The sequence below is a fragment of the Anticarsia gemmatalis genome, chromosome 2 (assembly GCF_050436995.1).
Source record: "Anticarsia gemmatalis isolate Benzon Research Colony breed Stoneville strain chromosome 2, ilAntGemm2 primary, whole genome shotgun sequence".
Classification (NCBI taxonomy): Eukaryota; Metazoa; Arthropoda; class Insecta; order Lepidoptera; family Erebidae; genus Anticarsia; species Anticarsia gemmatalis.
The window spans coordinates 10,472,274-10,485,835 of record NC_134746.1 but is presented as its reverse complement, the minus strand read 5'-3'; the positions used below and the strand labels follow the sequence as shown (position 1 = coordinate 10,485,835).

Here is a 13,562-nt window from a genome sequence, read left to right as displayed (position 1 = left end):
ACTACAAGTTCTTCTTTATCTGTAATAATTTTAAATATCAATTAAGAGTTCAACCTTAAGTCAGATATCATAAAATCAAAACTAAATCAAGCGTCTGATTCAATGAATATAAAAATAGGTAATAAGGTGAAATAAAATAAGATACCTAATAAAATAATGACACATAAACTGTTTGTTTTTCATCGGCGTATTGAATGTTTATTCCACAAATAAAAGAGGTAAGGAAAGTAGGCACGTAAAGTATCTGAGAATCAGCAAAGTATCTAAGTATCAACGGAATTTCGATTAAACCACAAAACGGTTTTCGAAGAATTTTTATGATCCGTTCTCACAGTTGAGTGATTTCGATTAGACTTCGAATAGGCCCTATTAATTCGTACTGACCGCCTATCCACTTGAGAAACCGATTAAATATGCTATTTTCTAAATTTGTAGCAAGATTTTTTCGAAAAATAAACAGAATTTGCTTCTATATGTAATAACAGACGCGTTTTATTATAGTATGGTTATATGTAGGTTTTAAGTAATTTCAGTAGCGCGATTTTCGATCTAGTAGTAGATCGAAAATCGCGCTACTGAAATTACTACTATATTGACTATAGACAACTAGCTACCTAAGGAAAAAAGTGTATGAAAATCTGATCAGCGACCCTAGTGCGTACCATAGGAACTTATTTTAAAGTACATTTTAAATGTCAAATTCTTGATACTCCATAGGACCTACTATAGAGAATCGCGTTACTGTTCATTTCTAAAAGCTTAAAGTTCTAAGCTACATTTATTAGCCTGTTGCTAATACCCATCACGAACAATCATTAGTTCTTTGACAAACATTATTCGACTTCAACCGTCACTCGACAGTTAATTTCTACTGTAGAACAAATTAGTTTGACTGTAATTAGTCATTTTGATTACGAAGAATTTGTATTCAAGATGTTTGACGCTCGTATTTGTGTAGGAAAATGTTATTGAAATTCATTTTGTATTTTCGAAGCCCTGTTACACGCTTTCATTTGGTTTCGGGGAAAAGGATTATGTTTTATGCCAGAAACAACATTTAAGTTGTTAATAAATTTGAAACATGCTTAATTAGGAATAATATAATCTTGGACTCGAGGTCTAACTTAACCCTCATTACGAGAGGAGACCCCTACTCAACGGTGGGACATCAATCAGATCTATATAATCTTACTATAATGCGTTGATAGACGAGGAAATAATTCCCATCAATATACAGATCATTTTACTTTCTATATGGAAGACAATTCTGTCATGTCTGTTTATGTATAAAAAAAAATAATCACTCAAATGGACAACGAAAAACCAAAACAACTATTCGAAACAAATATAGGCATGTTCCATATCTACACATCAGAGAAATGATTTTCCGTGGAAACTACCCCTTGAGCAGTAGTCCAATCGTGATGTTCCCTTCGTCTCATTTCAACGCTGCAAATATACAGTACTTACGGACTAGTGCAATGCAAATACGATTACTAGTTTACCTATATTTAGTCCAGAACCACATAAAGATTGTAGTATATTTATCTAGTATTTTAGTAGAAAGGATGTTGTATCGCGGCAAATACTCGTGTTCCGTTTTCCCACACGAATACCAACAGTGGTTGATAGGTTCGTGTTTGAAGACTGGTGGTTCCTGGAAGTACAAATGTTTGCCAGCTCTATAAACACCCGGTGTTGACACGAACGACTAGAAACACTGAATCAATATCGACTGTTACTGGCCAGGTAGCTAACTGCTTTAACTTAGGAATATACCAGTAATCATTTCTACGATAAACCACTAGCTATCTTAGTTGCAATAGTGCCAGATCCTGTTACGAATAGTATGCAGATCCTGTCACGAATATCACCAACATTTTGAATGTGGATAAAACCGTGAATCTTAGACTCCAGTTATTGTGTTGTCAAGAAAATAAACATGCAATGCAGAATTATGAACAGTTATTTCATATGTGCTATCACCAATATCTACTTACACATTTACGTATTCATGTATTGAATTATACCTAAATATAATAATAACTTTGTTATTTCTTACGTTGCTGCAAAGATAGGCACGCGATGCTAGCCAGGAGGACGCTCGGAAAAGAATAACAAAAGTTCAAACTCAGTCGGGAAATAGTAACTTGCTAAAGACGCCAAGCAATAGTTAAAATGTTACGAGGAATATGTGCATAAATGGTTATAAGGCTAAATAACGATATGTGTGTTACATAAATCCTAGGCTACATTTTCACTCGACATGTTGGCTCGATGATTGATTCATCCGGTCTAATAGCGACGTCATATTAATTGGCTAATTAGTGGGCAGCGATGATCTCATATTGATCGGCTGATTCCTGAGGTCAGTCAGTTGAATTTTCTAGTAGCCCTGTTTTATTTATTGCTATACTGATGTTGCTATTCAAAGATTTTTTGTTTATTAGACAAACAGGTTAGTGTTCTTGACTACCAACTTTAAAAATCTTTAAGGTGCCTACATATTCTTGTCCCAATTGTGAAATGTTCAGAAGAAAACAATAGTCTGTACCCTCCAGGGTGCATTGGAATTAAAACCAAGTACCTACTTCATGTGTTTCTTGTAAAGTCTCATTTCGTACAAACTTTTTACCTGTGCCGTAGCAAAAACCAACAGTGGTTTTCGCTCTATAGGAGAATGTAGTAAAGCTAGTAATTATACTCGTATTTAATGTAACTACTAACTTCGATTTGCATTCATAAAGATGTAAAATTTACTCAACATATTTTTGTGAGGTATTAATACCGAATTAAAAATAAAAAAATACGACATGAAAATCCCTTGTGAGCAACATTTTCAATTGCTCAAGAGCATCATCAATCAATCTAAATAGAATCTTGTATCGAAAGAACATCTGTAACGGTAAAAATCTTTACAAAACTGATTAGGTCGATGACCTGGCAGGAGGAAAAACTCCGTGAAATGACAGATTGCCAATGACGGAAATTGGGCGGCACTGACAGGATATGGAAACACGAACACCTGCGTACGCTTGAATTAACTCCGTACAAAATATATTCATAAAAGTGAAGGAATAGGCAATTGCCTTCGAAATTTCGACATTAGTACTTTATGTAAATCTAATTGAAGTTTACCGGTTAGTAAAATCCTTAGTTCTTTATTGCGTGATTCTGGCAATGTTCCACAATTTGAACTTATTTTTTTTATGCAAAAGGCGACTTCTTTGGCACAGGTAGTGCCATAGATTTTGCGGAATCACAGGTGTAGCTTGTTTAAGTTTTTCCAAATAGCACGTGAATATATTGTTTAACTGCACACAAAACATACTGGTGGCTTGTAAGAGGATTTTATAGTTTTTTTCAGTTTACCTAAAGAACAGTCTTTAGTACTCTTTAGGCATATATTTTAATATCTTGCTTCAGGTGTAATAACTAAACTAAGTTATTATTATTAGGTTAATATTCAAAACTACGATTAACATTTCCTTATAAGTTTACGTTATGATAATGTGATGTACACAAACACTTCATAAATTATTCAATATTCGTGATATAGTTATTGATTGACCGAGAGTCTTTATGTACAGAGCGGTGATCACTTAACAATTGTTACCCTATTGTTGACGAGTGTTGATTAAAATATATTTTCTGGAAAAATTGAAAACAAGGGCGATTTTCTTCACCTTTCTTTTATGGGTCCTTGTATTTGTCATTCAAATAGAAAAAAATATACGGAAAGGAAATTGCCTCTCATTTGTCAAGCAATTAATTCGGAAGACCATCAAGCATATTCAATTTAACATTACATAAAAATGGATTACCGCTCTCTGGTCGCAAGATAACATCGTTTTGACATTACAAAATTAGTTGGAACATATTAGTACTTCCACTACATGCTAGAGGCGCTGCAATACAAACATTGTCGATAGCTACTCGATGACGGCTCTCAAGTTATTCGTGTTCGCCCCTCAGGTGACCTTCCACTTTCCATGTCTCATTAGCCGCTGCCAAACGAGGTTGACTTGACCCTTCCCTTCAAGAATACCTACTTGATACAGGTAACTAGATCGGGAAATTTTCAATGGCGCCAGTAATAAGCAAGTTGTTTCGTATTTTTTTTGGCAATATTTTGAGTATCCGATCTCAAATTGTAGTCGCTTACTCCGAATTATATATTTTATTACTAACGCTGTTTAGGCAATGACTAATAATACTGGGAAAATAATGTAAAGTAAATAAGTGCTTTGGTAAATTCAAATACAAACAACAGACTGCCCGATGGGAGTATCTGTTCGAAACTAATACCATAAAGTCTATATCTTAGCTCAACACGTAATTATAGTAAAATTCGACTTTATATCATGTCTATACAATACACAATTTACTCTAATTCGATTTAGACAAACAAACGCAATACAAAAAGCAATCACAATAATTTCACGTAGTCGGGACTGCGAACAATGAGTTCAAACATTTTTTGGACAGCGTTTATCCCCTATTCTTGGTAACTCATTTTGTCAAGATAAAACGAAAAGCCGACCGTGTGCCTGAAGGGCTGATAAACAAATAAGTACGTCTGCAAACTATTGAATGAGTCTGAAATACTGCGGAATAAAAACGCGCCCTCGTTTTTGACGGATTGTTTTGATGTTGGCAGCACTTTGTTTGTTGGATGACAGAAAAATATGTCATTTTTCAGCGGTATTGAAACAGAACAACAATGTCTGTTCGTTTTGAAGCACGAGAAATATATCTTACATGCTCAAGCCTCATGTCCAAGGAAAAATATTAGAGGAATAGTTGATTTTTGATATTTATTAGATTTAAAAGCGACTAACCTAACCTGTAACACGACGCTATCGAGAAAGGAAAATCCGAGCAGCGCCTCACGCGAGCGCTTTAGGAACTATATTTGCAGTACATTTTTTATGTCAAACTCTCGATACTCGATAGTACCGACTGCAGAGAACCACGCTACTGTACGGGGTGTTAGTAACGTGAATTTAATATCTTTAACTAAAAGAAATAATGTAATTTACTAGTTACACTTTCAACCCTTATAACACCAGCCATTCAATCATATACGTTTTATTAACGCAATAAAACTTTATACAAAAGGAAAAGTGTCTATTCACTAATAACGTTAGACTAGAACGAACAATGGCGCTTTGTTCGTTATCACATAACAACAATAGCTAGTACAATTGATACAGCCCTTCTAGCTGTGTCATCGTTCATCGCTCACTTAACATAAACCCGAGTTAAGACGAGTATGTAACAGTTTAAGAAGGTCTTAACTAGTCTCATGTGAATGTCATCTTAAGCCCTTTCTTTTAGGTGCAACATTTTCTTTACTAGACGGTGCCTGCTCTAAATGTTGAACATCGGCGCAGGAGGATAATATACGAAAGCTTAAAATAATATTAAGATAAGATTGTAAATAAAAAGTAATTATAAAAGTAGAACCAGCGTTGTTTATAAATAAAATAGTTTTTACAATAAGTTAGCCAAAGTATAGGGGTAAATTAAAAATGTAAGTCAAATTTGTTACACAATTTTTTTTTTGTGACAACTCCCTCACTTAGAATTGCTCTTGTATCGCGGGGACTTTTACAAACATACAAACAACGCCCGTGTGGGAATCAAACCCATGTTAGCAGCGTGGTGACCTAAACCACTGCGCCACGGACTCAGTCGAATTGAAATAAATGTCAAATAGAAGTCAATGGCTTTAGCTGTAACTTTATATGTATGAAGAAATTGGCCGTAAGTTTTAGTTAAATTGCTTTAAATTTGTACAGAACATGCATTTCCTGTCTACCTGGCCATTTGCCAATTGGTTTCTAACTTATTCTGCTGAGGTTGGATCAAGTTGAAATAAGTTGCAATCTCATTTGTAACAATGGAGGTCTTTAGGTCTTTTTATTCATTTTAGAATACTATTTAAAATTAGTTAAATGTGCAGTAAATTTTCAGAAATATCTATCTTATTTTCATTTAATGGTAGAGTTAGGGTCTTCCTCCTTTTAACCTTAATAAAATAATTCTGTAACGCGATTCTATACCACTACCGAAAACCGACAACCGGCTAGAATCGAGAATTTTGAATGAAACGTAAAACGAAGTTTTCTTCCTTTTAACCTTAATAAAATAATTCTGTAACGCGATTCTATACTACTATCAAGTATCGACAATCGGCTAGAATCAAGAATTTGGAATGAAACGTAAGACTAATATTGACAGATCTTTTCTACATGCTGTCATTATATCTATCAGATATCCGACTTTTTTCCATTAGTCGCGAAACTGGTTTCTTAGATACTTTTTAGAGACTTTCTAGCTCTCATACGCGTGTAACTGGTTCTAAACCTTGTTTTAAATAAGTACCCACCGCAATGAACAATGTTTAATTACCGCAAAAACTTTGTTCACACTTCAAACTTATGTTGTCAGCGCAATATAACTGTCAAAAAGTTTTCGAATATGTGCCGCAGATGACGAGCGTGCACGTGAATCAATTAAGTACGCAAGTCTGTTAACGAGGGCCTGCTAATTAATTGTGACAACTTCTACTCAACTTTTAACTTGTTTTGTCCAACGAAACGTTAATTAGAACAAATTCCCACTTTGTTAGCTGTTTTTATGAACTCTGTTTATTTAGAATTAAAATATTTTTGTTTGTTTTAGTAAAAATATAATGAAATTACTGGCTGTTTGTTCTTTTATGAAGGGCTGGAACTTTTTTTTAAATAACAATCGTTCGAATGAGATTTATTTATTTTCTCATTAGTTTATTAATTTAAGAAAGACATATTATGAAAGACAAATAAAAATTCAATTGTTGCTAATAACCTCAAGACAATGTAGAAACATATTGCATTACATAAAATTACATGCAATATATAAAATTACATTTCATACTGTATTTTAAATGTTTTTTTTTTCATTAATCTGTCTAATAAATGAAATCTAAAAGCCTCTAGGTTCAATTTACGCTATTTAAGACGATATAATTACATATAAACATTTTTAGAAATAGTCATGGATTGCATGAATCGAACAGCAAAACCACAGTTTACTAAAAAACAGTTTCCTTCAACAATTTTACTATGAAATCATAAAAATACGATTCGGTGCGGTCTGGGGCGTTCTTTAGAGCACTCGTTTTACAGCTCAACGACATTTAGAAATTGCACTTCCATATATTTATTGTATTCGAATTTACAGACACTTAAAATAACCCTAATAATATTGTAAATACGTTATTACTAACGTATTTCTGTATCTTTTCCTCATGCCTAAACCACTGAAACGATTTGAATGTTTGTGTAAAGATGGTTTAACACCCTTAGAAAGGACAATGGATATTAATTCTTTCCGAATTTCACAGAAAGAACTATGCATACTTTATAATCCATATGACTATAGTCCACGCGGACGGTGTAGCGGTCAAGAGCTTGTATATTATAATTTGATATTCTACAGTACTGCCTTTGAAGCTAATCTTCACATAATATCTATTGCATTATGCATGACGATATGACGGGAGCCTTTCACTATTCTTTATTACAGTAATAAATGTTCCGGTGGTATAATAAAATGACAGATGATCCGTTTTATATAAACGTTTTGCAATTTTATTCATGTGGAAATCTTTTCTGTAACAATTGCTTAAAGATATTATTTTCGACTTGATGACTAATAACTATTTTAAAGTTAAGTTATTTTTAGTTTTCAATTTCCAAGGAGGTTTGATATCAGCTAAATCCCTTGGCGCATGTTTTTGAGAAAGAAAACATACTGTGCCACTTAACGTGGAATAAGTGCAAGACAAAGAAAACTATAAAATTATTTGAAAATACCTATTGTTGGTAACAAAAGGAAATCAAATAAAGTACAAGTTGCCAATTTTAGTCTGAAGAGTACCGGTCGAGAATAAACATTGCTAAGATATATATACGCTTATCATAATATGATAAAAATACAAATAGTTTAGTCATAGTTTTCCCCCACTTCGCAAATCGCAGGTAAATGCAGACATTCAACATTTCTTATACCAAAACGTAGCTTACCGCTGGAAAATATAATGTTAGTAAAATTGTGGTATCCGTTCGCGTATCACGTACTGTCTAATGTAGCGGTTGCTTTCAATATTGAGAGTATTTGAAACACTCCAGGTGCACTCTCCGTCGTTTACTCTTCGGAGAGTATCCCCATTTCTACCCACGACTAAATCATACATTTTCTTGCTCTGTAGCGCGATTCTCTCCAGACAGTACTATCGAATATTGAAAGTTTGTTATTTGATATGTATCTTGTACTAGCTGACCCGCGCAACTTCGCTTGCGTCATTTAAGAGAATGAGTCAAAATTTTCCCCGTTTTTGTAACATTTTTCGTTGCTACTCCGCTCCTAATGACTGTAGCGTAATGTTATATAGCCTATAACCTTCCTCAATAACTGGGCTATCTAACACTGAAAGAATTTTTTAAATCGGACCCGTAGTTCCTGAGTTTAGCGCGTTCAAACAAACAAACAAACAAATAAACTCTTCAGCTTTATAATATTAGTATAGATAAATAGTTCCTTGGGCGCTCGCTAGAGGCGCTGATCAGACTTTCATGCAACATTTCTCGATAGTTAGTCGGTTGGTTACACTCAATAGTAGTAGAGAATTGCGCTATTGTATATTGGTTTCATTTTATGATATCTTATTAGGTATAAACATTTAGTTTCGTTTGCGATTACATTGTCTTAAAGGTATAGCGTTTTTCATCATCATCTTTGACGGTGTTCATCTATTGCACAAGATTAAGGTGGCGTCAGTTAAGATTAGTGCACTTTTGTTCATGACTCAAAGAGCCTAAGCATTTGTGGTCCTGTTTTCACAATATTCATTTATGGTTTTGCAATTGTTGTTTACGGATAATGTTATGCTGGCGGAAAATGTTTTTTTTTCCTGTGAAGATAAACAGAACGGGACGGGAAACACATATTGTATTCATTACACATGTTGTTTCATATTTTTTATTTCATATCGCATACTGTTTACTAAAATCCCTTTTCCATTTTACTCGCACGTGTCTTAACTTTGAATATAATCAGCAGCTTCAAACTGGAAAGCTGATCGATGCAAAATGTTGATAACAAGCTGCCAAACCGCTGTTGAATATAATTTGAGTTAGCGAAAGCGTCGTTAAAAACCCTGACTTAAATTATCTGTAAACAATAGCAATAATCTAAGTTTACACATTTTATCTCTCATAATAAACTATGAAGTTAATTTGGTTACCATAGTACAAGCTCTGCTTAGTTTGGAATCAAATGACCATGTGTGAAGTGTCTAATAATATTTATTTATTGAAGTGCTTTAATGAACCAATCAATTTATCACAATAGTTAGCCGTAAAATTTCTCTAAACAATGTTTTATGAGACCAATTGATTGCTGTCACCATAACAGTATCGTCACTTGAATCATGTGAACAGCACTATTTTATGCGGGGACAGTTTATGCTGTTTATAACAAACATTAAAGTTATATCTCCTAAAGGTCTAGTCTATCTATTAAAGGTAAGCAGGTTATATAGTTTAACGAGGAAGCGTCAGGTGAAGGGACACTAGTGTTTATATTGTCTATATAGTGTTTATGCTGTTTGTAACAAACATTAAAGTTATATCTACGGTAAGCAGGTTATATAGTTAAACGAGGAAGCGTCAGGTGAAGCCTTGACCCAGTTGTAGAACGGAAGAGCATCCTACGTTGGTCAACGATGTCTGAACGACCGGCTGATGGCTGCCGATGTAATCGCAGATTAGACAATCTCTAACTTATTCAACCGTATATTTACATTTGATTTACACAAAATATTTCAGTGGTTAGGTATATTTAACTGGCTTCAAAAGAAAAAAGTTTATTAATTCGACTGTATTTTTTAATGTTTTGACTTTATTTAAAGGTTGGTTAGTCTATTTCAACTTGATCTATGTATATTGGACGTCTACACGTATTTGAGGTAAAAAAAATATAAAAATATGTCATTATTGTCTACCCTTGATAATGTATTGTGGTCATTGAATCTTTAGCAATTTTCTTTGCGATATACGTTAAGGGTGCTATGAGCGCTAAGGGCGAGTATCATACATTTTTTGTTAAAAAATCATCAAACAATTTTGTTGTCGATACTTGATAGTGGTAGAGTTTCGAACCATAGTCTATTTTACTTTATTGATGGATCTGCACAAACACGAGACAGGTGAATTTGATAGGTGTTGTTAAAAGTTGAGATTAATTGAATTTTTAGTTGGACAGTGAATAATTTGAATACAGTTTGTATGTGACATATTTTTATTTTTACGTGAATGTGACAATATATTATCCTGTTGCTGATGAAACTAGAATTATGCTATCCATTACGTCGATTTTGCTATATTACATATTCCCAATTCAAAAAACAGTTTTTTATTGCATTGTTCTCTCTTTAGCGCACTTCAATATACACTTAGAAAATAAATCCTTATCGTACTGGACAATCCCTTCCAGGCAACCGTTCAACCGTTTTTATTACGAAATTAGGTTATAAGTTAATTATAACGCTTGTATGAATAATGCTGAAGATAAATAGCAGATACTCAGGTCAGTTATAATCCATTTTAATTAGAGAGTTAAAGTATGCTTAACTGCCATACAAGCGAAGCTTTTCCCGGCTTTTAATTAAATACCCGTTTAGAGTTTTTCTCCTTTTGGCATAGAAAATGTACCGGGTCTTCATTAGTACACTGAAATACGTTTTTCCAATTTGCAGTCATTTATCATGAAGGACGACGACAATTTATATGAAGACGTGTTTTTTGTATTCAATATTGAGAAGAAGTTTGAATTGATATTTATGTAACCATTTAATACTTAAAATCACATGTGCTGATATCAACATAATAATTTATTATTTCGGCAACTTAGTAGAGAACTTCGGCATACACAATTGATTAAGATGATTATGTATAATATGGTGTATTTTCAAAACAAAGTAACTGTACGTAACAGACTACGGTCAGCTGCATAAGCTTGTGGGTCATTGATGTTCTAAACTCCTATTTTTTTTACATTCGCTAGCTGCGAACTTTGCACACAAGGCTTTCTACTAAGTTGTTGGACTACAGTTCAAGATAAGAAACGTTTTCTGAAGGCATGCATGAACGCATGCACGGAAGCACTATTGTTTGTGTACAATACCTACGTGTTGCTCATACATTCCTGGTATATTAGTAGGGACATCAGGTAAGACAAACCTTTCCACTTACTTGTTCGACAGAGCCATACTGTCTCCGTGAGAACACTCCCCTCCTTGAGATCAGCTCACTTGCTGACGATCTGTGGACAAACAAACAATAAAACTAATTAATAAAGTTTTATTTATTTAAATTAAAACACGATATAAAGCAGTTTGTTGGCAATGAATCGGTGTTTATTTACAATTTCATCGATTTTTCATCTATCTTTATTAAAGTTTTGATCAATAGCGGCAGGTACATGATTGATGATGTTTCTAATATTATTTTGCAATATAAAGAACAGGCGTCGCCGAGTGATCGAAACATGCGCGTCTCACTTAAGTGGTCGACGGTTCGAGCCTGAGGCCGGACACCGATGAATTTTCGAATTGAAAATATTTTTTCTCCCTCACTCTAACGGTGAAGAACTACATTCTTGAGGGTATGAAAGGTCTCCTACCCGTTGTAGACCAGCGTGGTGGACTCAAGGCCTAACCCTTCTCTCGATTCCGCTGGAAACCAATGTACCCAGCAAGGTATAGTAATATGTTTAAAAGAATGAATACTTATTTTTTGTTTCTAGCATTTTCAGTGTAAAGAAAAGTTCAACAAAGGAATTGCATTTAAAGTTTTGAACGTTTGCGAGTACTGCCAGGTTAGATATCGCAGTAGTGCATATCGTGCGAAATTTTTCCAAGCGATTTAGCCGGTAGGTACCTACCTACCTGTTCTTAGGTCGTGAGTATGCTACGAGCGTCGAGCGAAAAGATCTCTTTCTTTATGTCGTAAAATAATGGTTATGACTTAATAGTTAATGGTTATAAAGGACAATTATTGTCAGTAAGGCAAGGATCCGAATTATTTATTTTGTTCAATCCTAATCATTCGAATCTACTTCTTAGACAGGTCTTGCGGGAGATTTAGTACAAAAAAGTTATATTTAATTTCAATTGCATTGCATCTGTTAATAAATAGAGATTTTTTAAAATGTTTATTCGAAATTCCCTAAAGACGTCATGCGACATGCCTGCAATTGATACTCAGTGATTTGTAAACCTAAAAGCATTTTATTTCTGTAACCTCAAAGGAATGTATAGCGGGAAGGTGATCTCTTTTTCCCAAGAAAAATCGCTACGCTCACACTCCTTTCTGAAATACCGACCTTAGTTCGGTATGTTTAGAATTTTTATATCGCAGCTATCTGAAATTGCCGCCGCAAACCTTGTTGGTTAATAGATGAGTGCAACTTTGTGTTCCATATTTTATAGCGGCGGTGGAATTTGTGGTCTCAACGCAAGGACAAAGCTACGAAAACAGGTTATTTGTTTATGTGTTTTACTGTGCTAGTAAACTTTGTAATACAGACTTGGAAAAACGATATTCTTATTTGTGTGGTTGAAGTTAAAAAATAGGAAGAGGTAGGTCTTGGTTATTTACATGGAGATAAGCTACCTACTATTATTACGCAAGATTTTTTTTTGTTGTAAATGGTATATTGAAAAAAAATATGAAGTTAATAAACATTTAATTGTTCTGGTTTGTATTAAAATATGTAGACAAAACAGTAATTAGGGGGAACTTTACTCAACAGTGGGTAGAGACATCTGAATATAAAGAAAGAAAGAAAGATAGATTGATAATGTTTAAATAACCGCATAACCATGGTTCCCAGTCTAACTTTAACTTCACACAACGGTCCAAACTATCGCGTCAATAGACACCATCACGAACATTTAGAGCCCCAATTAACTCCCACACATGGAGAGTATTCGAGAGTGAGTTTCCTCCTCGCAATCCGTCCCCTCACAACTCTAATACATACATAACTAGTTTAGCAAAAGGTCACATGTATATTCAATCACCTGTACGTATGATCGAAAGGTTTGTAGGTCGATTTCTGACCCATAATTTATGTTTTAATTGATGTTGATTTTAATATCCTTATCAGAGTTAGAAACTTCATCTACAGTGTCGGAAATTGAAAGCGTCGAACAAGTTTTTTATGGTAAGATCGGGTTAGTGCAGTTAGAAACCTCTTTGATTATGATATCACTAAGTAAAGAGGCAGGTTATTTTTTTCATTTTTATGAACGCCACACTGACTGCAAATAATATTTCAGGAAATACACGTGGCACTACATTATAGCATACAGCCTTATTTAAGGTATATTGTAAACTAATTCAAATCGAATGTACCGTAGTATAACAAAAAGTATATTCTTACATATCTTTTATACCTGAAACAAAACCTTTTTAAGACAAAAATACAAAAGAAACTGATTACATCCG

At 34.0% G+C, this 13,562-nt stretch overlaps 1 protein-coding gene across 7 annotated transcripts in view; it reads right to left on the bottom strand.

Annotated features, from left to right (window-relative positions):
• Positions 1–13,562, bottom strand: part of LOC142984327 (GTPase-activating Rap/Ran-GAP domain-like protein 3) — a 170,592-nt gene that overhangs the window by 31,336 nt on the left and 125,694 nt on the right. For all 7 annotated transcript variants that reach the window (XM_076131907.1, XM_076131890.1, XM_076131858.1 and 4 more), the window contains one exon: positions 11,304–11,373. In XM_076131907.1, the coding sequence (XP_075988022.1) occupies positions 11,304–11,373 (70 nt within the window). The remainder of the gene's footprint in view (positions 1–11,303; positions 11,374–13,562) is intronic.